The 25,165-nt window shown below is 36.4% G+C and overlaps 2 protein-coding genes across 2 annotated transcripts; both read left to right on the top strand.

Moving 5' to 3' along the window:
* Positions 1-985: 985 nt before the first annotated feature.
* OR51T1 (olfactory receptor family 51 subfamily T member 1) lies at positions 986-1,936 on the top strand. The gene has a single exon (XM_069108891.1). The coding sequence runs from the start codon at positions 986-988 to the stop codon at positions 1,934-1,936; it is 951 nt and encodes a 316-aa protein (XP_068964992.1).
* Positions 1,937-23,370: 21,434 nt separating this feature from the next.
* LOC138177680 (olfactory receptor 51A7-like) lies at positions 23,371-24,471 on the top strand. Its single transcript, XM_069108890.1, has one exon. It carries the CDS (start codon positions 23,533-23,535, stop codon positions 24,469-24,471), a length of 939 nt encoding a protein of 312 aa, XP_068964991.1. The 5' UTR covers positions 23,371-23,532.
* Positions 24,472-25,165: the final 694 nt, after the last annotated feature.

Below are 25,165 nucleotides of genomic sequence, written 5' to 3'. Positions count from 1 at the left end.
AAATTATTTAGTAGAAATCAATGTTTGTTTGTTTTTAGAGTTTTACTCCACTGTTATAAAAAATTGTTTATACACAACATAGTTGCTTTGTTTTATTTACTGTGAAATAATATCATAAAGAAAAAAAGAAGTTATGAGAAATAGATGGAGTAATGGAGTAATTTCAGCTTGGAGTGGAAACGGATAAGGGAAGACATTATTATTACCTTGAAATATTTGAAGGAGTATCATGTGGAATAGGTGATACTTCTCTATGTCTAAAAAAGTAAATGTAGTGGCAATCAGTATAAGTTAAAGGAAGGTCCAGTTTGACCTTCAAGGAATAGAGTTATCTAAAAAATGGAATGAGTTACCTTAGGAGGCATTTATTTCTTTGGACATTGGAAGTATTCAAGAAGAAGCTGATATAATGATTGTGATCTTAGGGATCATGTAAAATGGGTGGATGAAATTCTAAGCTCCTTTTAAAGTCTAATATTCTTATAAACACTGAGAGCAAATTGAAACAGATTTTAAAAAAATATTCTCTGGGTGTGTGTGTGTGTGTTCTTTTACAACGTGGCTTATATGCAAATATGTTTGATTAACAACATCCATAATTAATTTGATATTGCTTGATTTCTCAAGGAGTGAGGGAGGGATAGGACAGAGAGAACACAGAACTCAAAATTTTTTAAAAATTTTAAAATTATAAAGATGTAATTGGCAAGTATTTAATGAAATAAGTAATATTTACATATATTAAAATCTGATGTCTTAATTATGTAAATTTGAAATTATGAAAATGTTTTAATTATGTAAATTGTAAATTATGATAGTTATAGACAAGTGTAATAAGGATGAAAAAAAGGGAGATGTCATGAGCTGGATTAGTTGGAGAGGAAAGTTTTATGGAGGAAAAGAGCGCTTGGATTCACTGATAAATGGGATATCATAAGGACTAAACATATTTTTTCTCTCTTTCAGGGTACAACCTCAGCCTACCATGTTGGTTCTCAATAATACCACATCCCTGTCTCCAACTTTCCTTCTCACTGCCTTCCCTGGGATAGAAGGTAGTCACATCTGGCTCTCCATACCTTTCTCTTGTCTCTATGCCATTGCCCTCTTGGGAAATAGCATGATCCTTTTTGTGATAATCACTGAGCGAAGCCTCCACAAACCCAGATACTACTTTGTGTCTATGTTGTCAGCTGTTGACCTAGGCTTGACAATTACAACCCTTCCCACCATGCTGGGTGTCCTCTGGTTCAATTTGCAAGAGATAAGCTTGAATGCCTGCATCATCCAGATGTTTTTCCTCCATCTGTTCTCTTTTCTGGAGTCCTCTGTTCTTTTAGCCATGGCCTTTGATCGTTTCATGGCCATTTGTGACCCATTAAGATATGCAGCAATTCTCACTAATTCGACCATCATACTTATTGGTCTGGTTATCTTTGTGAAGCAAATGTTTTGCATAATCCCAATAGCCCTGGCCTTGAAGGGATTATCTTTCCAAAGAAGACATGAGCTCTCCCACCCCTACTGCTACCACCCTGATATGATCAAGCATTCCTTCTCCAACCCCTGGTTCAATAGTCTGATTGGCTTATTTTTTCTACTCTCCCAGTCTGGTGTTGACTTACTCTTCATCCTCCTCTCCTACATCCTGATCCTCCGCACCATCCTGAGCATCGCCTCCCCCAAGGAGAGACAAAAGGCCTTCAGTACCTGTGTCTCCCACATTGCTGCTGTTGCTATATTTTTTGTGCCCATGATCAGCACATCACTTTCACACCGTCTATTTGTCACTGTCCCACAGATTGTTCCTGTCCTTATGGCCAATATCTACCTGTTACTCCCACCTGTCCTGAACCCCATTATCTATAGCTTGAAAACCAAACTGATTCGCCAAGCTCTGCTCAGGCTGCTCCAAAGCAAAGAAGCCCTGAGGTGATGTGACTTTGTAGGGACAGTGTGTGTGAGTGAGGTGGGATGTAGGGGGAGGAAAGTGAGAACACAAATATGGGATTCCTTGTCTTAAACTAAAAGATGCCTCATTGTAGCTTACATAAACAGCTCACTTATAGTTGATCTATCCTACTCATATCTTTTAGGTCCAAGAAGAATTGGGTTAATTCATCTTCTAAAAGGAAAGTTCTTGAAATATTTGAAGATAAAGATCACGTAGACCCTAAATGTTTCAGTATTGTATCATATCTAGACTAAACACGCAAAGTTTTATGAGTTCATTTTGTTATAGAATTGATTATGCTTTCCTTTTCCCTCAATATTTTCTCTCCCCTGTGTTCCAGCTTTATCTTAATGGAAAGGGTGCTGGACACAGTCAGTAAGACCTTGATTTAAGTTCCACCACTGCCACTTCCATAATGGCATATATTATATGTGTATGAACAGGATTCTTTATTTCTAAGACTCTCTAAACATGTGTGAGCTGACTTTGCAGAGGTAATTAGGTGACAAAGTAGGTAAAGCACTGAGCCTAGAGTCAAAAAGTCAAAAGCTTACATCTGGGCTCAGATACTTTCCATCTGTGTGACCCTGGGGAATGCACTTAATTGCTGCCTGTCTCAGTTTGCTTAATTGTAAAATGAAGATGCCTACTTCACAGGGTTGTTGTGAGTCTCAAATGAGATATTTGTAAAATGCTTAACATAGTCCCTCAAGCATAGTAGGTATGTAATAAATGTTAATTTCCTTCCATCCAGTTCCCTCCTCTGTGAAATGTGGACAATACTATCTATGATTTCTATCTTAGAGAGCTGTTGTGAAATGTTTAGAATAATCTGCAATATGTAAAATATCTTATAAATATCTACCTTCTTCGTAACGTTGAAAGTCTAATCACTCTGTAGCCCCCCAGAACTTAAAGAAATCCTACATATGTGATCTACCCAGACCCATATTTGATGAGATTATCAAATTATGGATTCTGAATATTGCAATCTAAATGTAACTGAAAACACATTTGCTTTCTTTATTTTGTGTTGTCATCTGCTCTGTGAATTTGTTGAGTTTCTAGTTTAGATCATTTTTCAATTAAAAGTTATTTAGACATTTCTCCCACTACTTTCACATGTGTCATTTTAACTCAATAGTTAATCATTATAATTTCTTCAATATAGGAATATGTTGATAAATATTTAACAACTGGCTCTCCAGAAAAAAAAATGCACATGATACACTTTAAATTTCAATTTACATTATTTAAACTTTCTCCACCACTTTTCTAAGTCTAAAATAGCCTTAGACTTTTTAAGTGTAACTATAAACAAAACAACAAATCAACCTGTGATTGGTAACATATGCTGCTTTATGAGGTGTAAATGTTCACACTGAAAATGTAACAAATGTCTCTCTAAACTGGTAAAAATTGACTTTATCACATTCCTAATATGATTTTGTCAATGTGGATCATCTTTCTAATGACACAGGTCAAAAGTCCCATGTGATTTGTTATTCCATGTTAAATTATTGTCATGGTTAAAAAAAAGCATCCTGTGGAAAGGGTAGGGGGTAGTTGAGCCTTTCCTTCCTTAACTAGCCTAGAATTCAGATAAAAAATATATAATCTATCACTAATTTTATACTCTGTTCCCTTTTGCTTTAATATATATTTTTAGGTTTATTTGTCATTGTCATAGCCTATATACTCTAAGACTTTATCCTCCCTTTCTTTCCCTCCTCCCTTTACATACTGTACTAATTCCCAACCACATGTAAGGGCTCATTTATTAAATCCGTAGAGATTACTCCCAAATTCATAAATCCAGTTATCATTTCTCTCATAAAATCCAGTCCTGCTTCTGCTGAATATTCAGCACTGCAAATAACTCATTAAAAACTTAGGTGGGGCAGCTAGGTTATGCAATCGATAGAATACCAGTACTGGAGACAGAAGGACCCGTGTTTATCTTTGACCTCAGACAAATAATAGATGCATGAGCCTATGCAAGTTACTTAACCTAGATTGTCTCAAAAACAAAGAAACAAAGTTATATAATTATGTTTTGGCCTAAATTTTACCTTTATTTATTTATTCGTTTACTTATTTATTTATTCATTTACTTTTTCATTCATTCGTTCATTTATTTATTCATCCATCCATTTATTCATTCATTCATTCATTCATTTATCTATCTATCTATCTATCTACCTATCTATCTATCATCTATCTATCTATCTATCTATCTATCTATCTATCTATCTATCTATCTATCTATCTATCTATCTATTTATTTATTGGTTGTGCTATGCCATCTTCCTATTGCTCAGAATAAAAACCTCATTCTTGACTTTTCCCTCTTCTTATTTTGTCCTTATCCCAATCAGTTGCTAAATGTTGTCATCACTCCCTTTATATTTCTCATATCCATTCCATCTTTTTTTAAATCATATAGCTATCATTCTAGTTCAGGACCTCATAATCTGTCTCCTGTACTGTTTTAATAGCCCGTTAATTGTCCTTTCTGCTTCCATCCTTTCACTTCTTGATTCCATAGTCCTCACAATTACAAAAATAATATTCCTAAAACATAGATCTGACCATGTCACACATACCCTGCCCCCTTTCAAAAATCCTTGAGTTATATATGTTTCCTTTCAGAAAAAAAATGAATATTTTAGACTAACTTTTAAAATCCTCCACAATTGAATTATAAACTACCCATCCTTCTTGAATCCACATACCTCCATTTTATACATTTTCTTTCCCTCTGCTTCTCCCTTTGGTTGAATGGTTATTCCCAGAATCTCTATTTAAGAAAGAGAGTGCTCAGGCCAGCCATGTTTCATTCCTCTCCAGATTACTGTTAGGACTTTTTCTACCAAGGCCACAATACTTTGTTTCCACCATGCTACTCTTTTCAATTTCCTTTTATGCATTATCTCTCCCTCTTTATTATTATGCAAGCTCTTTAAGGGCAGGAACTTTATATTTTTACTTGTATTCCCAGTGCTTAGCACAATGCCTAGTACATAATACATGCTTAACAAATTTTTATGGATTCACTGACTGTGATCATATGTTCCAGGAAAATTTGAATACTAGCTATCCTACAAATGTGACATTCCACTCTCTATTTCTATGCATTCACAAAAATATCTGGAATCATTCTCTGATCACCTCTATCTTCCATAATCTATATCTCAATCTACCTTCATTGCTCCATTAAAGTTTCACTGTACCTTGTAATCTTCCTGATTCTTCCAAATATTTTCACTTCTTGTCAAATATTCTTAAAACATTGTATCTGGGTATCTTCTTTGTCCCAATTATTGCCTCATTTGTAATATTCTGATTTATATAAATGTTTTATCCCTCCCTCCTGTTATAATGGAACTCCTTGAGAACTGCTATTCTATCCTTTTTATCTGTGTATCCCTGGTGCCTAGTCACAATATTTACTATTTTAGCTAATTCTTAATTTAAAATATACATATATTTCCCTTATCTGACTTTCTAGTTATACATACATAGGGAAGCAACAAAGAAATCATATGAGTTTCGCATAACTATTGTGTGGAATGACTTGCGGTGAAATTTCCCCATTCTAAATATCATATATACATTCTTATTATTTCCTTGTATTTTGTAACTAAGTTCAGTATTGTTTGCATATATATGTAAGTCATTGTGTATTTCAAGGTAATGTAAGAGGTATTGGGTATTAATACAGTTGCTTGGATTAACTATTGAGACCAAATTAGAGGTATTTCTAGTTTGGGGAAAGGAATGGTAGTGTGAGAGGTAACAAAGGGTTAAGTTTCTACAGAAGTGAGAGAATTGCTGAACAAGACTACTGATAAAAAGTAAAAGACAGTAGCCTTGGGGGAGTTGAGGCAGTAGCATTTGGAGGAGGTTGAGTTCCCAGTTCCCAGAGAAATCCTAGATAATACTAAAATTAAACAATGTATAAAGGAAGCAGCAGGTGGATTTGACCAATCAGGAAACAGACAGTGGCCTTGGGGCACTCAGGCCCAGATAAGGATGTATCTAGGTTAGACTGAAGGGGGTTCAGTATTCTGAGGTTGTTACTATGCTTGGGTAGTGGACCTCATGTATTATGTATGTTATCTAACAAGATTAGAGCCTCATTATTAATAATTAGGTTAATGTTTGGGAGGGGCGGGTGATCCTTGCTTATATAACCCAGTTTCTGCTTCTGTACCTTAGCCTCCTCTCTCTTGGTGTTGTCCCAGAGACTGGACTGCCCTCTTCTCATGAGATTCTAATAAAACTTTCTACCTTCACTTTGAGAGGTCTCCGAGTAGTCAATTTGGGTGAAGGTCTCTGTATACCACACAGTTTGGGGGCTCATGTGCCGGGATCATGTGACTTGGTGAGGAATGACCACCACCCTTCTTTGGAGGCAGTCACCTGTGGGACACTTTGTTCCCACGTTCTCCGGAGAAGGGTAGTGTTTCTCCTCCTCACTGAGCAAAGTGCCCGAAGAGAAGAAACTCAGTGAAGGAGAAAGAAAATGGAGAAAGAAAGCGAAAGTGACAAATCCGCTGCTAGTAGATGGTAAATGAGCACTCACAGTTGGAGAACTACACTAGTATGGCCCAAAGGCAAGATTACCAAGCAAACCTCAAGAGTCTGGGAGCCAATTCTGCTGGGTCTAGGGAGACCTGAGAGGAAGAGCCTCTCAGGTGAAATTGTGTGGTGAAACAGACTGCAGGCTCCAGGGTGAAGGACACTTTGAGAAAGCTATTGGGTGACTGCTGGCAGGCAGGTGAACCCTGTTGGAGAGGAAGATCCTCTAAGAGAGGAAAATCCTCTCACATGAAATGGGGAAAGCACAGTCCAAATGCCAAAGAAATTCAGAGTAGTGTCAGAAAGTGCCGGCTACGAGTCCCTTAGGAAGTAGATTACAAAATTGGAATGAATTACCAAAATATAAAGGGAAGGGAAAAAAAAATGATCAAGTGAAACTGGCTTGTATATTAGTTCTTTGTGTTTCTGTGTAAAGTGTCTGCGTAATTAACAGCTTCTGTGTGTTCTAGGGCAGGAAGAAAGGATGGGCCAGTTACCCCCTACACTTGGGGATCTGCACCTAGGTTATCTTAAAGCAAGTCTTACCTGACCTCCTTAGCATCTATCTGGAGGCTGAGCAAATATATGATTTGTGCCGAGGATTTCTGACAATCCTCTGTGAGCTTTTGGAACCTTCCTGTCAGTTTCTCTATCTGTTCTGTTTTTGTGTTGCTCTGTGAATAAGTGTGAGTGAGTAATGTAACACCCTGTAAGGGTTAACTGCAGCTGAACTGCTGGACATTTCTTTGGAATGATGTTATCTCTTTCCCTCCTCCTCCCTTCTCCTGCTGTTGAATGCAGGCTGGAGAGGGAAAGAAAAAGACGCAAATATTGTCATGTTTTTGTTATATGATGGTAAATGCAAGTCAAAGAGTGTAGGAGAAGTGTCAGGTCAGAATTCGAAAGAAATAAGGTATGTGTGGTTTTAAAGGGGGGCTTTAATCAATGTCCAACAGTAGGATGAGTAGACAGTAGGAAAATCAATAAAGTTTAAGCAGGTAGCAAAGGAAGGAGCATGGGTAGGAAATTAAGAAAAGTATAAGTTATTTACTATTAAAAAGTGTGAACAGAAGTTTTAAGATTTTTTTAAAGTTTGAAAATCTCCTCCTCTTCATTCCACTCTGTCCCAGTGAAGTGAGGAGAAGGCGATAAGTAAGGGAGGGGATCTTCTCCGCTCAGATCAAAGAGGCAGGCAGATGAACATTTAACTCTTTCCTGCCTCATCTAAAAGAGGAAAGTTTTGTGTATTGGAATGCAACTGAAAGGCAACTGAATACATTCTGGTCATTTTGAAGAGTGTCACTCCTGATTCAATGCTAAAGATAAACAGTATTTGGCACTGAGGCAAATTAGGAAAATACATAGATGTGCAGAAGAGACACCTGAGAGGTGAAGCTTGGAGCTCTCCAGTACAGAAGGGGACACCAGGGTCCCACTCACTTGACTGGTAGATTCAAAGCTCTCACTTTTAAGAAGTTTCTAAGGAGTGGACACATAAGTGAAATTTATGGGAGTAAAAGTTAGAACAGCTAAAAACATTTGAGCAGTTTTAGTTAAAGCCTCTCCCACCAGATCAGATTAAGGAAAGAGAGTGCTGAAGAATAGTAGGGAATTTGAGTTACCCTCCCCCACCTGAAAGCTATATCCAGGGGCCCTACTGGCAACAGCCCTGGGCCCCTAGGTACCCTAAAGGCTCCACCTTTAGGCATGCAGATGACCCCCTCTCCTTTCAAACCCCTGGGTCCTCAACCAGACTCTGCAACTGTGGGGAGAGGAGAAAAGCCTCTGCATTTGGTAAGGCTAATTTTTTATCAATAATTTTTGTATGATTTGGAAATGCAATTAATGACATTGTGTTATTATGATATCTCTAAATTGTAAAATCTTCTTATACTGTAAAAATTGAGTGACCATTGTGAGCTAGAAATGGTGTTAGAAAAAGCAGTTTTCAATCTGAATTTTGTTGAACTAAAAGATGAAAAAAATAAGTTGTGTAAAACCAGCTATGTTACTTTATCAATTCTGTTAACCCTATCTTACAATATTTATTTCATGTGAAGTGGATTTTTTTAAGTTATATCTGATATTTTAAATCTGTTACCTTTGGGATACAAACAGGTGGTAATAATAATAATAATAATAATAATAATAATAATAATAAACTTTTTGGAAGATATGAATGTGAATGGGTAAGTGGAATAGTAAAGAAAGAAATAAATTTGTGGATATATATTTCCTTTCTGAGGACCAAATGTATTAAAACTTAGAAATACATAGTAACATGATCAAAAGGTATATATTGGTATTTGGCATTAAGAAAGTGATTCACTGTATGTCCCTTTTCTCCCCGTGAAAGTTTTATTTACCTTAGTTTGCTGTTCAGTAAGGGGATGGTGGTAGAATCCACATCCTAGGGATTTTTATGGGACTGATATAATTGTAAAGGTGCTTGGTACAATGCCTGGTACAAAACAACAGTGCCATTTGAGTGTAAGCTAAAAATTGTTTCATGTCTGTTAATCTTATGTGGAATTTTATTTAAGTGTGAATTTTATGCCAATGGTAATGGGATGAATAATTTTCTGTGCAATTTGGAAATGACTAAATTAAGATCACCAGATTGGTAATTACTTGATTTTGGTTTCAAAGTCTAAAATTAGGTACATGGTAATTATTTATGATATTGTTACTTGGAAAAAAGTTGTATTAAAAGAAAGTTTCAGTTAATATTGTTGAAATTTGTAATATTGTTAACCGACCTATTTGGAGTTATTGCATAAATCAAATATTTACAAAAGCATGCTCAAGAAAAGTAATTATGTGAAGAAAAGATCTGTTAAACCTCCTTGTATATTTTTTTAAAATTATTTGGGTAAGATTCTATGACCAGAGAATTTAGGAATTGTGTAGTAGTTGATGATATCTGGATAAACTGTTTTTCAAAAAGGGAAATATGCTTATGATGAAATGTTTTATAACATCTTTGGTATGAGATGAAGGGGAACAGATTAGCAGACAAGAAAGATAAGGATGCTGTCCTATCCACAGAATCTATCAAGATGTATGTGTTGAATCCACAAGTCCCTAAGACAAAAGCAACACTTGTGTTCATAGAAGCTGAAAAGGAAAATTTAATTAAGTTTGGGAAGACTGAAACTGAGCAAGACCACTGGTTATTGCTTGATGGGAGAGAAATGGTTAATCAACAAATCATGAGGGAAATTCTGTCGATTTTTACATCAAGGAGTCCGTTGGGAATTATCAGTAATATGTGTACTAGCTTTAAAGAAATATAGATGTATAAGTATATGTATATAGTTGCTAAACAAATCTGTGGAGTGTCTTATATGCAGGGAAGTCAACAAAAGGTTATTGAGAAAGCAGTGTGGGTCTCCTGGCAGAAAAGCTAGGAAAGACAGACCCTGAGATTTGGAGAGTGGTGTTTATGGGTTCCAAAACAGTAAAGTAGTTTCAGAAGTTTTATGGGGAAAGACAGAACAAGATGGGAGACACAAGATGAGAGATACAAGGAAAATTTTATAATCCAGCTTGGGGAAGCTATCTTATTAGTTCTGGGAAAGGAAGCAGAGAGAGAGGGACAGCAGGTAGAGAAATCTGCCCATTAGGACATTAGATATTATCTGTAGTTAATTGCTTATAACGAGAATGATTTGATGAAACTGTGGGAATTTGTTTTAATGCAAAAATATTAGAAACTGGTTTTAATGTGTGATCATGACAATTGACCGACACTCCAATTTTAATTTTGTAAGAATGATGAGGTAACAAATGACAGGTAATTTAAATTGGTTCCAAGGTTACTTTTCTAGGAAAGTGAATGAAAGAAGGTAGAAGAGAAAGACCCTGGAATGTGATGCTGAGTATGAATGGATGGAAACAACCAGAGGATTTCCATCAGATGGTGTAACCCCTGCCAGATAACAGTGTGAAAAGAGACTTTTGGACTTTGGAAGGGACAATTGTTTGTAATTGCTTTTTTTAAATCTTTTTTTAAATCATAAAGGAGACTGACCCCTTGTATGTTGTCAATGCAATGATGGGAATTAGGATTAAGAAAAGTGGGGAAACTTCAAAGGTATAGAAAAAGGAGTGGGGATTGTGTGGAATGACTTGCCACAAAGTTTCCCCATTCTAAATATCATATATGCATTCTTATTAATCCTTGTATTTTGTAACTAAGTTCAGTATTGTTTCCACACACACATATTTATATATATAATTATATATATATATATATGATTATATATATATATATATGTTAGTCATTGTGCATTTCTTTTTTTAATGCTTTATTAACTTCTAATTTACATCATTAATTTATGCCAGATTTTGAGTTACAAATTTTCTCTCCGTTTTTCCCCTACCCACCTCCCCAGAATAGCAGACCCACAGGCTATCCCCTCTGCCAATCTGCTCTCTCCCATATCTTCTCCCATACCCCCTTACAATTTTTCAGTAGGTGTATCAGCAATGCCATATTCACAATGCCTATAGAGATTACAAATATGCTGATATAATTATCCATCACAAAATATGTCATGTTTGCCATATGGGGAAATAAACTAGAAAATTTATTAAGATACCAAAAGACTGAGTCCCAAAACCAGAAAGTGAAAGCCATCAGAAGAGTTATGACATTGGCACAGGTAGATAAAGTAGAAAGCACCCACATTCTCAAGCCTTTAAAACAGAACAGGCTACCTCAGGCAAAGGTCCTCCTCTCCCCATGCACAGCAACCACCCAGCGTCCGGGAAGCGCGCTCCCAGCAGCTCCGGCCCCTGGCAGTCCTCAGCAGGAGTCCTTAGCAGAAAGTCCTTAGCAGTTCTAACTCAAAAAGGGCTTCACGCTGCTGCTGCCTCTGCTGCTGCCGCCGCCGTCCAACCACCGCCAGCCACCACAGGACCGCTAGCTCAGCTTTCGCTTTCCCTCGCTTTCGCTTTCCCTGGCTTTCGCTTTCTCTTGCTCCGCCCCTTCCTGCTACGTCAGCACGTCCTTGGCTTTCGCTTTCTCTGGCTTTTGCTTTCCCTTGCTCCGCCCCTTCCTTCTGTGTCAGCACGTCCAATGGGGGCATGGAAGATCTTTAAATCCCATAACCCTTACAGTAGGGCATGCTGTATATATATATGTATATATATATATGTATATATATATATACATACATACATGTATGGTTTTAAAAATTTGACTTTAAATCTTTGAATTCCAGATTCATTCCCTTCCTCCCTTGTCACCAACACTTACTCAAAGATAAGCCATTCAGTTTATGTTTCACATGTGTAGCTAATGCAAAACATTAACATAGTAGATATATTGTAAAAGATTGACTATATTTCCCTCCCTCCTATACCACCACCCACTTGTTCTATTCTCTACTTTGATTCCCATTCCTTTTCAAAAGTGAGTGCTTCCAACTTTCCTTCCCCCCAGCCTGCCCTCCCTTCCATCATCCCCCCTCTCATCCCCTTGCCCCTACTGTCCTGTAGGGTGAGATACCCTATTTATTATGTATTTAATTCACTCCCCAAGCCAAATTCAGTGAGAAGAAGGTTGACCCATTCCCTTTTGCCTTCCTATTCTTCCCCTCCATTGTAACCCTTTTCCCTTGCCTCTTCTTTATGAGATAGTTTACCCCATTCTGTCTTTCTCCATCTCCTCTCATTATATTCCTCTCTCACCTGTTAATTTCCCCTTTTAAATATCATCCCTTTCTATTAAATTGTTTCTGTTCCCTCTATCTATGTATACCTGTAAGCATATATACACACATTCACATATGTATTCATAGGCCTGTATACCTTCTGATATAGACACACACACACATACACACACATATTCCCTTCAACTATTTTCATATTGAGAAAAGCGTTATCAAGTACAATTATTGTTTTTCCATGTAGGAATGTTAATAGTTCAACTTTGATCAGAGGCTTATTGTTTCTTTTCCCTGTTTACCTTCTCAAGCTTCTCTTGCTTCTTATATCTGGATGTCAAATTTTCTATTCAACTCTGGTTTTTTTCAGCAAGAATGCTTGAAATTCCCCTATTCCAATGAATGACCATATTTTCCCCTGAAACATGATATTCAGTTTTTCTAGTAGGTGATACTTTGTTTTAATCCCAGCTCCACTGCCCTTCAGAATATCCTCTTCCAGGCCCTTCGATTCTTCAGAGTAGAAGCTGCCAGATCCTGTGTTATCCTGATTGTGTTTCCACAATATTCAAATTGTTTCTTCCTGCCTGCTCATAATATTCTCTTTGATCTGTGAATTTGGGAACCTGGGTATAATATTCCTAGGAGCTTTTTTTGGGGGGGGGGATCTTTTTCAAGAGGTGATCAGTGGTTTCTTTCAACCACTATTTTGCCTTCTGGTTCTAGAACATGAGGGAAATTTTCCTAGATAATACTAAAATTTAACAATGTAGAAAGGACCTGGCAGCAGCAGGTGGATTTGACCAATCAGGAAACAGACAGTGGCATTGGGGCACTCAGGCCCAGATAAGGATGTATCTAGGTTAGACTGAAGGGGGTTCAGTATTCTGAGGTTGTTCCTGTGCTTAGGTAGTGGACCTCATGTATTATTATGTTATCTAACAAGATTAGAGCCTCATTAGTAATAAATAGGTTAATGTTTGGGAGGGGCGAGTAATGATTGCTATTTCACCCAGTTTCTGCTTGTGTACCTTGGCCTCCTCTCTCTTGGTGTTGTCCCAGAGACTGGACTACCCTATTCTTGCAAGATTCTAATAAAACTTAATACCTTCACTTTGAGAGATCTCCAAGTAGTCAATTTGGGTTAGGGTCTTCATATCCCACACAACTATGACTATATGTTGGCTTGTAGTGATCACCACTTTTCTTTCTACGTGCTCACAAAAAAACAAAAACAAAAAACTTTTAATAATTGATAAGGAGGTTGACCCAGCATGGCAACATAAACACAGAGACTTGCATGAGTTCTCCCTCAATCTCTCCAAATACCTTTAAATAATGATTCTAAACAAATTCTAGAGTAATAGAATGCTCAACAAGACAGACTAAAATGATTTTTTTTCAGTCCATCATAAATTGGAAGGTTGGCAGGAAGGGTCTGTTGGACCAGGATGAGAGAAGTGCAGTCCAGCATAGGCCATATTAGCACAGACCTTGCTCCAGCCAACAAGAAGCAGACCTCACCGTAACTGAAGCACTGGCACCAGTGATGGTTTCCAGACCTCTCACCCCACCACACAGATGTCAAAGACAACTTATAAGTTCATGAGAAAAGGTCTGTCACACTAAGGTGAGAAAGGAGCATAGTCCAGTGCATGCTGCACCACTGCAAACATGCCCCCAGCAGACCTGGATCAGATCTTGGAGCTACTGAATCATCATCATAAGCAGCAACTACTTTTGGAGCTCTCAACCACAGGTAGTAAGGGAGTCAAACAACTGGTCAGGAGGAGATTACAGGTGTCTCTTTGTTAGTACTGAGACAGGACTCTGTTGCTTCATGTATACTTGGATCTGGCTTGCAATCCTGGTTGGCAGTCCCAATTTGAGGAGAAGCATTAGCACAGCAGAACTTGCAGTCACAGTGAATCAGGGACCCTTCTCAAAGTTTCAGGGCAGAAAATAGTGCTTTGGTCATTCATATACCAGAGCACAGGTATGTAGTAGTACATGCACAGCTCCTTAGGCCATAACATCTGAAAACTTACAGGTTCCTAGAGGTTTCTCAGAAAACATCTGCACAAAACCACTGAAGCTTAGGACAGCATATCCTCCACCTTGGAAGCAGAGCTCTACTTTAAGAGTTAAAAGTAAAGTAACAGGTTGAGAAATTGAGAAAATAATGCGAAAAATGCTGACTGCAGACTGTTAATATGATAACAAGGAAGATCAAAACACATACTCAGAAGAAGACAACCAAGTCAAAGCTCCCACATCCAAAGCCTCCAAGAAAAAAAAAAAGTGAATTGGTCTCAGGCCGTGGAAAAGCTCAAAAGGGATTTTGAACATCAAATAATATAGGTAGAGGAAAAAATGATAAGAGAAATAATAAAAAATGTTGCAAATAAATCATGAAAAACAAGTCAACAACTTGATAAAGCACACACACACAACTGAAGAAAATAACACCTTAAAAAAACAGAAAAGGGCAAATCATAAAAGAGGTGCAAAAGCCATTGAAGACAAGATGCCTTAAAAAACAGAATTGGCCAAATGGATAAAGAGGCACAAAAAAATCACCAAAGGAACGAACTCCTTAAAAAGTAGAATTGAGGGGTGGCTAGGTGACACAATGAATAGAGTACCAGCCCTGGAGTCAGGAGGGCCTAAATTCGGATCTGGCCTCAGACGCTTAACACAAAAAAAAACTAGCTGTGTGACCTTGGACAAGTCACTTAACCCCAATTGCCCTATCTTCCCCCCTCCAAAATAGTAGAATTGACTAAATGGAAAGAGGTGCAAAAGCTCAGCAAAGAAAATAATTCATATATATAATTTCCTGAAAGCCATGATAAAAAAAAAAGAGGCGAGATATCAATTTTCAAGAAATTATCAAGGAAAACTTCCCCAATGTTCTAGAAGCAGAGAATAGAATAGAAATTGACAGAACCCACCATTTGCCTCCTGAAAGAGATACCCAAATGAAAACTCCCAGGAATATTATAGCCAAATTCAGAGCTCCCATGTCAAAAAGAAAATATTTCAAACAGTAAGAAAGAAACAATTCAAGTATGGTGGAGCCACAGTCAGGACAACACAAGATTTAACAGTTTCTACAAAGGCTTTGAGATGTTGGAATACGTTATTCCTAAGGGCAAAGGAGCTAGGGCTATAACCAAGAATCACCTATCAAGAAAACTTGAGCACAATTCTTCAGAGGTAAAGTGGACTTTCAGGAAAATAAAGGACTTTAAAGCTTTCTTGATGAAAAGATCAGAGTTGTATAAAAAATTCAACTTTCATATACAAGATTCAAGAAAAGTATAAAAAAGGTAAAAAGGAAAGGGAAATCATAAGGGAATAACGTTAATCTGTTTACATTCCCATATGTGAAGATGATAGTTATAATTCATAGGAACTTTCTCATTACTAAGGCTGATAGAAGGAATAAACAGAGGGGACAGGTATAAGTTGAATAGAAAAGGATGATATCTAAAGATAAAATTAAGGGGTGAGAGAGGAATGTATTTGGAAAAAAGGGAAAGAGGGGGATAGAATGGGGGTAAATTACCTCACATAAAAGAGACAAAAGAAAAGCTTTTACAATGGAGGGGAAGAGGGATGAGTTGGGGGTTGGGCATGAGTGAACCTTACTCTCACCAGAATTGGCTCAAAGAGGGAATAACACATGCACTTGATTGGCTATGGAAATCCATCTGAACATTACAGGAAAGTAGGGAGGGAAGGAGAAAAGAAAAGGGGTGGTGGTAGTGATAGAAGAAAGAACAGACTGTGAGAGGTGGTATTCAGAGCAAAACACTTTTGAAGAGGGATAGAGTGAAAGGATAGAGAGAATAGAACAAATGATCAGCAACATATGATAGATGGAAGCATAGTTAGCAATAGTAACTGTGAAAAGTAATTGAAACAAGTTTCTTTGAGAGAGTCCTCATTTCTTAAACATATAGGGAACTGAGTAAAATTTATATAAAACAAAAAAGAGCCATTCCTCAGTTGGTACATGATCAAAAGATATAGTTTTCAGATGAAGTAATAAAAGGTACCTATAGCCATATCAAAAATGCTCACTACTGATTGAAGAAATACTAATAAAAACAATTCTAATAACTATTAGATTGGCTAATTAGACAGAAAAGGAAAATGACAAATTTTGGAGGAGAGATGGAAAAATGGGACATTGATGCATTGTTGGTGGAGTTGCAAATTGATTCTACCATTCTGTAGAGTAATTTGAGACTATGCCCTACAGGCTATAAAATAATGCATACCCTTTCACTTAGCAATACTAGTTATGTATCCCAAAATAGATTTTGTAAAAGAAATTTATATGTACAAAAATAGATACCAGCTCTTTTCTGGGGCAAAAATGGGATATTGAGGGGATGTCCATCAACTGGAGAATGGCTAAACAAGTTGTGGCATGGGATTGTGAAGGAATAATATTGTAGTATGAAAAATGATAAATAGGGTGCCCCTCAGAAAATCCTGGGGAGAAACTTTTATGAGCTGATACAAATTGAAATGTACTGTATACAAAGTAATGAAAATACTTTAAGATGATTAGATTTGATTGACTTATCTATTCTCAGCAATACAATGATCCAAGAAAATTCTGAAGGATTTATGATGAAAATTGTTATCTATCCTCAGAGAAATCATTGGTGTTATACTTACAGATTAAAGCATGCTTCTTTGCTTTATTTATTTTTCTTGAGTTTTTTATTTTGTTGGTCTATATTTTCTTTCACAACATGACTATTATGGAAATGTTTTTCATGTCTACATATGTATAAATTACATGCAATTGTTTGCCTTATCAATGGGGGGGAGAAAATCTGAAGCTCCAAGTTTTAAAAATAAATGTTAAAATTGTTTTTACATAACTGAGGAAAAATAAAATATTAAATAAGAAAAAAATAATTGATTACATTTCCTCTCCATGATTCAATACCAAACTCATTGGTATAAACTTCCTGACCAGGATAAGGGACTAATTTTCCCTGCTTGTATGGAAACTTGCACAAAGTTCTTTATATGTCCTTGGAAACATTCCTCTCCACAAACATGTAGATATATACATACACATATATAAATGTGAACCGACAAAATCAGATGTGTTTCATAAAATCTTATTCTCAGGTGAATCATTTTTTTAGTTTGTATACTAAACTGGATTGTCATTGGAAGCAATAACCTTGTCAGTCAATACATGAAGCCAAGAGGAGCATAAAACTTAGTTTTTTATTACAGGGAGTAAAATTGGGAACGTTTTTTTTTTGGTGCCTACTGGTTACAAAACTCTCATTTTTCCAGCCAATGAACCAAAAAAGAATTTGTATCTTACTTTAGCTCCCTTTGATTCCCTGAGACTTCATTATTTGTGTCTAGGTGCTTCCTTCTCTATGACTTGAGAAAAGAAATAAAATAGCATCCAGCCAAAGGACTATGAATAATTATGTGTGGGGTTCCTAACACAGTGTGAGGCTGAATAATAATAATAATAGTAAGAGGGGGAGGGCAAATAGGATAGAAGAAAAATACTGTGGACATTCCTTCCCCTCACACATTTTTATTCAAGTGAAATGATATCAAAAGAATGAATGACTCTCAAGAGAAAACAGTGGGCCTGAGAGTCATAGTCTATGGATTACTTGTACTTTTCAATCCCCAAAGAAATGAGAAGTAGAATAAGTATAATTTATGGCACTTTCCTATTTCCCAAATGCCTGTAAGCATCAGAGAAAAGTGAACAAATATCTTGGATCCCAGGTACTGGGGAACTGTCAGTTAAGAACCTTTCAAATTCATGACACAAACACTGTCCATAATTGTAAGAGACTGTAATAGCTCTCCAGGTAAACTTATATATGGGGGGAAATAAAGGATCCCTAAAAACATAACAAATGCATGGTTATTCATACTTTACTTGAAGAACTCCAGTGAGGGGGTAATCTTTCATAGTAGCCCATTCTGCTTGTAGATAATTGTAATTCTTATGAAGTATTCACTTGCTTTGAGACTAATTTTGCCTCTAACATCTTTTCATTGCTCCTAACTCTGTCAGTTGGTGCCTAATAGAACAAGTCTAATTCTTCCAGGGGACAGCCCTTCAAATGTTAGAAATAAGCCATCGGGGCGGCCAGGTAGCACAGCCAGTAAGAGCACTGGCTCCAGTGTTGAGAAGACCTGGGGATCGAGTCCCAGGCTCTGACACTTAGCACCCACCCAGAAACACCTGGCCATGTAACTTTAAGCAAGTTACTTAACCCCAATTGCTTAGGGGCGGCCAGGTGGCTCAGCGAGTAAGAGCACTGGCTCCATTGTTGGGATGAGCTGGATCAAATCCGGGCTCAGATACTCAGCACCACACCCAGAAATAACTGGCTGTGTAACCTTGAGCAAGTTACTTAACCCCAATTGCTTAAAAAAAAAAGAAAAAAAAAGAAATAAGCCATCATCTCCCCTTCCAGAATCTTCTTTCCTCCAGGCTAAGCACTCCCAACTCCCCACACCATCTGAGCTTTGGGTCTTTTACCATCCTGATTGCTTTCCTTTTCTGCTTCCTAGCTACCTTGGTCAGTTTTATCCACAGCAATAACCTCTCTTTCTGCTAGTCCTACATCTTGTTTTTAAGGCCATAATTCAAATACTATTTTTTCTATACAATTTTATTTTTGTATATGTTTTGCTTATTAAAAGCAAGTTTAATAACATCATCACTGGTTTATGGCACATTTGTGCTATATTATTCTTCCTTTAAAAAGAAAAAAAAATATTAGGAGACTATGAGACGATTGATACTCTCAGACTTAAGGTATATGAACTTAGTTAAAACTGATCATTAGTTGAATTACTACACTGTATGTACGTGTGTGTATATATATATGAGTAACCCATTTCTTCCATGAGTATGCAAGCTCTCCACTTACAGGAAATTGTTTTTTCCTTTGGACTCACTGTCTTCCCCAAATCCTTAGTACAGCCTCTGCTTAGAAGAATGAAAATATAGAGCAACATTAAATGACTGTAAAAAGAAATAATTTCCTCTGGGAAAGAAGGGGATAGTGAGTGTTGAAAACCCTGACAAGTCCCCAAAATCTCTGAATCCCTCAGTCTCACTGAATCTAAGTCGTAATAACATCTGTGTTTGATACATTCCCGTATTCATCATAGGTTCACACCAGTTGACTGGTGACTGCAAAACCCTGTCCATGTATCTCTGTCCTTGGTCTGAGATTGCAGATCCCAAAGAGTTAAAGCCAAGGTTTTAGATTGTCTTCTCTTTGAATATTTACCAGAATGTATTTCCATATGTGAAACAGATTATTGTTTACGGAAGGTGATAAACTTGGAGAAGAATTCCCTGGAGAGTGAGGAGCAGTGAAAAACCCCAGTGGAGAGAAATCCTCATAAAGCAAAGGAAAGGCCATAGGCAGAGGGGATGTAAAGCGAAGCCTCCAACCTGAACCAGCACACTTTTCCTTTTTGTTATAGCAGGTGAGATTCGAAAAAGTTCTCTAAGGCTTTGACAAGGACAGCTCCTCAGAACATGGTTGTGGATACTAAGGGATCTGTGAGTCATATCAGGGTCTAGGCTTGAGACTTCAAGACAAATGTCAAACTGAGTATATGGGACTGGAGCATAGATTGAAATGTGTTCATTGGGTGTAAAAGTGTGGGCAGTGGGATGCCAGGGATGGTAAGTTGGAGACAGACTTAGAATCTGTATGGAACACTGAACAGTGGGGAAACTGTGTCATAACTTTACAAAGATTAAAAATCAAACAAAATCATCTATTCAATAATTGAATAATTATTCTGGAGATTTTTCCTGAAATATCCTCAGCATTCAGAGTTTAGAAAATAGAACATTCCTTTGTCGTTGGCATTAGCCTCTAAGGTCTTTTTTTTTTTTTTTTACCTTCTCTGATTGCTGAAAACAAGGAAATATGGATTCTTCACCTGATTCTGCTGCTGGGTAGAACTGCTTTACTGCCTTAACCAGCTTGTTCTGCACATTGCTATGAGACTTTAGATTTCTGTGTTTAAACTTCTAAGTTTAGACTTATCTTTTTGCTCCTGAGCAATAACATATATTAATATCTGTTGCCTTAATTAGACCATTTTACCATATTTCAATAAAACTTCACTCAGGGTCTTACAGGACATCTTTAATCTTCCCTCTGCTTCACCAAATATTTACTGAGTGCTTACTATGTGTAAGTTCAACTGGTGGGAGCTGAAGACATAAAGATAGATATATCTAACTCTGCTTCCAAGGATTTTATGAATTTATATAATTTATTTATATGTAGATAGACCTTCACATACATATATAATGTAATGTACAATATATAATAGTTGAATTTGTTATTATCGCTATTATTAGTATTATTAATAACCTTTTATTAATAATAAAAGTATTATTATTATTAATAGTAATAATTACTAATAATAGTAATAACCTTTAATACTAAAGTATTAAGTAAATTTCCAGTTCATATGATCCCTTATATTATGACATTCCTTTCTATATAATTATTTGGAATTGAGTTCAATGACACTGGTAACTTTTACATAACTTATCCTTTAAAGGAATTTTCAACTTGTAAAGGCACACAAAGTTTCAATTGTCTTCTCTGATAGGTACTGGTAAGTAAACCTTCCTAAAGCATTTAACCTCTTCTTTTCCCCACCAAATGAATGTATATTAAAAAAAAGACAAATAAAACAAAACTTCTCTCAGAGTGTTGCTACAATTTAAGTCAGTTTCTTCTTGTTTTCTTTATAATGAGATTGGAAACTACATTTAATTCTATTCTCCTCCACTCTGTGTCTTATGTGTCTGGAATTATCTGTATATTGTCCCCTCTTTTTTTTTTATAATTCCCACTTGGTGTTCATTTTCATTCTCCTGCTTATGTTCGGTCTGAGCCAAACTCATTGTCCATTTAGAATTTTGACTCAAGACAAACATACTGATAAACAGCTTTGAAATCCATGTGTATTATTTTGGGGAACTACATCTGTGCTTTCATCATCTAGGGGAAATTCTGGGTAAAGAAATTTCCTCTATTAATGAAGAATAAGAGTATCTCTGAGATGTTGTCTTAAAAGGCTTATCAGAGATAAATGGCTTGCCTATTTTCTCACAGCTAGTATGTGTCAGAAGTGGGATTTCAGACTGTAGGTCTATATCCAGTCCTCTATGCATTATGCTACAATTCAACTTGTAGTCTGGAATATAAACTTTCTTCAAGCACTTTTTTTTTCCTTGTGGATAAAATTGGGCCAAATTCTTTCAAATATTTCTGGATCTCATTTACAAAGATCCACATTGATTTAGGGGCTGTTTTGATGAGTACTTACAATTTCTCTTCTTTACCTTAAGCAATAGATATAATAATTCAAGTTCCAATAATTTTCATGATCTATTTTTTATCAAATATTTATTAACAAACTGTGCTATACAATCATCAAGTACCCCATAAAGTAATATTTATTTTTAACAATTTGATACATGGGGATGCTAACTTTTTATGTGTTTGAAGAAAAAAAATCTATGTAATTCTTCCATTTGGTTATAACTTTCAGTTATCTTTTGTATTCATTTATGGTGAGAATGTCAAGATTAAGATGTCAGTTCCTCTATTGATTTGGCTGGTTAATTGGAAATAATCTTACATTTATATTACCAATAGCTAAATTAATATTTTAGGTGATCTTGAAACTGTATGATTTTTCACACATTTTCATCTTTCCTATCACTGTGTCATTATAATTGTAGAAGTGAAAGGGAACCTCCTTCTAATCCTCTAAATATTGCATGCATATCAATGGAATAAATATGCTTTCCATTGGTTAGTTCTAATTCTTGATATATGACTATTCCATCTATGTTTTGGCCATATCATTTTTAATAAGCATATTAATATGCATATGAATGAGTTACTATAGTAACTATATATATTTTAAATATTAAAAATAGTGAATAATAAAATATTTTAAAATTTACCAATTAAAACACACACTTATTAGTCAATGGGCATACTTGTACTTTTGGTTTGTTACTTCAATATGAATAGATGACACCCAAACTGTTTTATTTTTATGTATCTTTACTCCTTTTTCTGATTGTCTGTGACCATTCATGCAAGAAGAAAAAAAGTGAATCTCATGAGATTAAGAAATGTTTTGTATTTTTATTTATGTCATATGTACTATGACTAAATGTTCACTATAACTGTGAAGATAAACCTTTCTATTTATGAAGATTTTTCCTCAGAAACCATGGGAAATGTTTCTTTGGGATGCCACTTTACCCATTTCATCAAAGTAGAATAAATCAGAGCTTGTGCTCCACTGATATAGTCTTTGAGACTCAGGCCATCTTTATGTCACAATGAGACATTAGAATTGATTTTGTGTGGTTATTTTTTGTAGCTGTTACAAAATAAATGAGTTTTAACAAATAAAGATTCTTCAAAATTTGAGTTAGTTATTTTAAATATCATATCTAATTAAATCATTTCATAATTTTTAAATTAAATGGAAATATAGAGATGAACAAATGACCCAAATTTCCCCTAAAGAAGTTTACAGGGGCGGCCAGGTAGCACAGCGAGTAAGAGCAACGGCTCCAGTGTTGAGAACACCTGGAGACCTAATCCCGGGCTCAGACACTTAGCACCCACCCAGAAACACCTGGCCGTGTAACCTTGAGCAAGTTACTTAACCCCAATTGCTTAGGGGCAGCCGGGTGGCTCAGCGAGTAAGAGCATCGGCTCCAGTGTCAGGATGACCTGGATCAAATCCGGGCTCAGATACTCAGCACCACGCCCAGAGATAATAACTGGCCATGTAACCTTGAGCAAGTTACTTAACCCCAATTGCTTATAAAAAAAAAAGTTTACAGTCTAGTAGCATACAAAGCATATGCACATAAACAAAAATAATTCAACATAAAATTTTATAAGAATAAAGAAGATATATAGGTACAGGGTTCTGGGAAACCTTCAGAGAAACAGGTCAAGTATTGTATGATCATGACCTTCCAGTCTAGAGGAAACAGAAGGGAATAAATTTTATGTAGCACCTTCCATGTACCAGCACTGTGCTATGTGTCATTCAAATATCTCATTTAATCCTCATTCCCAATTGATCTTAGATCTATTTTAGAAGAATGGGCTTCAGAAGCATCATTTTAATTGTCAAATTTCTCATCTCTCCTTGCTATCAAGGAGTAAAGAAATAACACTGTGGCTGTCATTTCAGGTCTGTGATGATATCCTCTGATTAGTCATGACTTCTGTCAATTCCTCTGATATTGAGATATCTACCTTCTTCTTGATTGGGATCCCAGGTCTTGAGCAATTCCATATCTGGATCTCAATTCCTATATGTCTCATGTACCTAATTGCCATCCTAGGCAACTGTACCATCCTCTTCATCATCAAGACAGAGCCTTCACTCCATGAGCCCATGTATTATTTCCTCTCCATGCTGGCTGTATCTGACCTGGGCCTCTCCCTTTCTTCCCTGCCCACTATGCTAAGAATCTTCTTATTCAATGCCACAGGAATCTCACCTGATGCCTGCTTTGCCCAAGAGTTCTTCATCCATGGCTTCACTGATATGGAATCCTCAGTCCTTTTGATCATGTCATTTGATCGTTTTTTAGCCATCTGGAACCCACTGAGATACAGCTCTATCCTGACTGGAGCCAGAGTCTCTAAAATGGGACTGGTTTTTGTCATTAAGAGCATGCTTTTGGTGCTCCCGTTTCCTTTTACTTTGAAAAGGCTGAAATACTGTGAGAAAAGTCTCTTGTCCCATTCTTACTGCCTCCACCAGGATGTCATGAAGTTAGCCTGTTCTGATAATACTGTCAACTTCTTCTACGGTTTCTTTGTCGCTCTCTGTATGATGTCTGACAGTTTATTCATAGCTATATCCTATGTACTTATACTAAAGACTGTGATGGGTATTGGTTCACACAGAGAACGACTTAAGGCCCTCAACACCTGTGTTTCCCATATCTGTGCTGTTCTTATCTTCTATGTGCCCATCATTACTTTAGCCTCTATGCACCGTTTTGGCAAGAAATCACCATTAGCATTGATCCTAATTGCAGATGTCTTTTTACTGGTGCCACCACTAATGAACCCTATTGTGTACTGTGTAAAGACCAGGCAGATCAGGGAGAAAATCCTGGAGAGACTAGGTCTAAAGCAGAGATGATGGAGACAGATTTGGATTCATCCTCATCATTGATACCAGTACCACCACTGTTGCCATTATCACTATCATCACAATCGGTGGCAAGAAAACCATATTTTTTTTTCTTGGCACATCTGTTATAGGAACTTCTTGTAGTAAGGAAATCACACAATCATACTTTTACCTATCATAAGCTATAAGTTTTAAAAAGACACATTGATAAAAACCAGTCTTATGAAACATCGACATGAAATACAATTATCTACATTTTCTGTAATCTAAGGTTAAAGATAACCATGAAGTGAAATGGAGTGTAGAATTTAGAAAGTCTCTGAACAGAATGTGCTGAGGGAAGATGTGATATAAAATAGTCACTTCTTTCTTTTGGTATATTTCCTGTTAACAGAAAAAAAATGATGAATATTAGTTTGCAGATTTCTCAAAGATGCATTTTAAATTACCTAAAGAATATTTTAAAAATTAAAACACATGACAAAGAATCTCTCAAAATCGTTTGACACAATAAAAAAAATGACTGATCTGGAGTTCAAAAATACTAATGATAAATAATATTCCACAATAGAGAATCAAAAAACTGTAAATTCAGTCAATTAGTAAATGTTTGTTGGTTCTTACTAAACACTACATACTATATTGGACACTGTGGATACAAAACAAAAAAAGAAATAATTCTTGAAGCAAGTGATATAATAGC

The sequence above is a fragment of the Petaurus breviceps genome, unplaced genomic scaffold, assembly GCF_028583685.1.
Source record: "Petaurus breviceps papuanus isolate PSGF00001 unplaced genomic scaffold, PetGlider_PUasm1.0 90444, whole genome shotgun sequence".
NCBI classification, from domain to species: domain Eukaryota; kingdom Metazoa; phylum Chordata; class Mammalia; order Diprotodontia; family Petauridae; genus Petaurus; species Petaurus breviceps.
The sequence above is the reverse complement of the archived record's forward strand: the minus strand, read 5'-3'. Positions and strand labels throughout refer to the sequence as shown.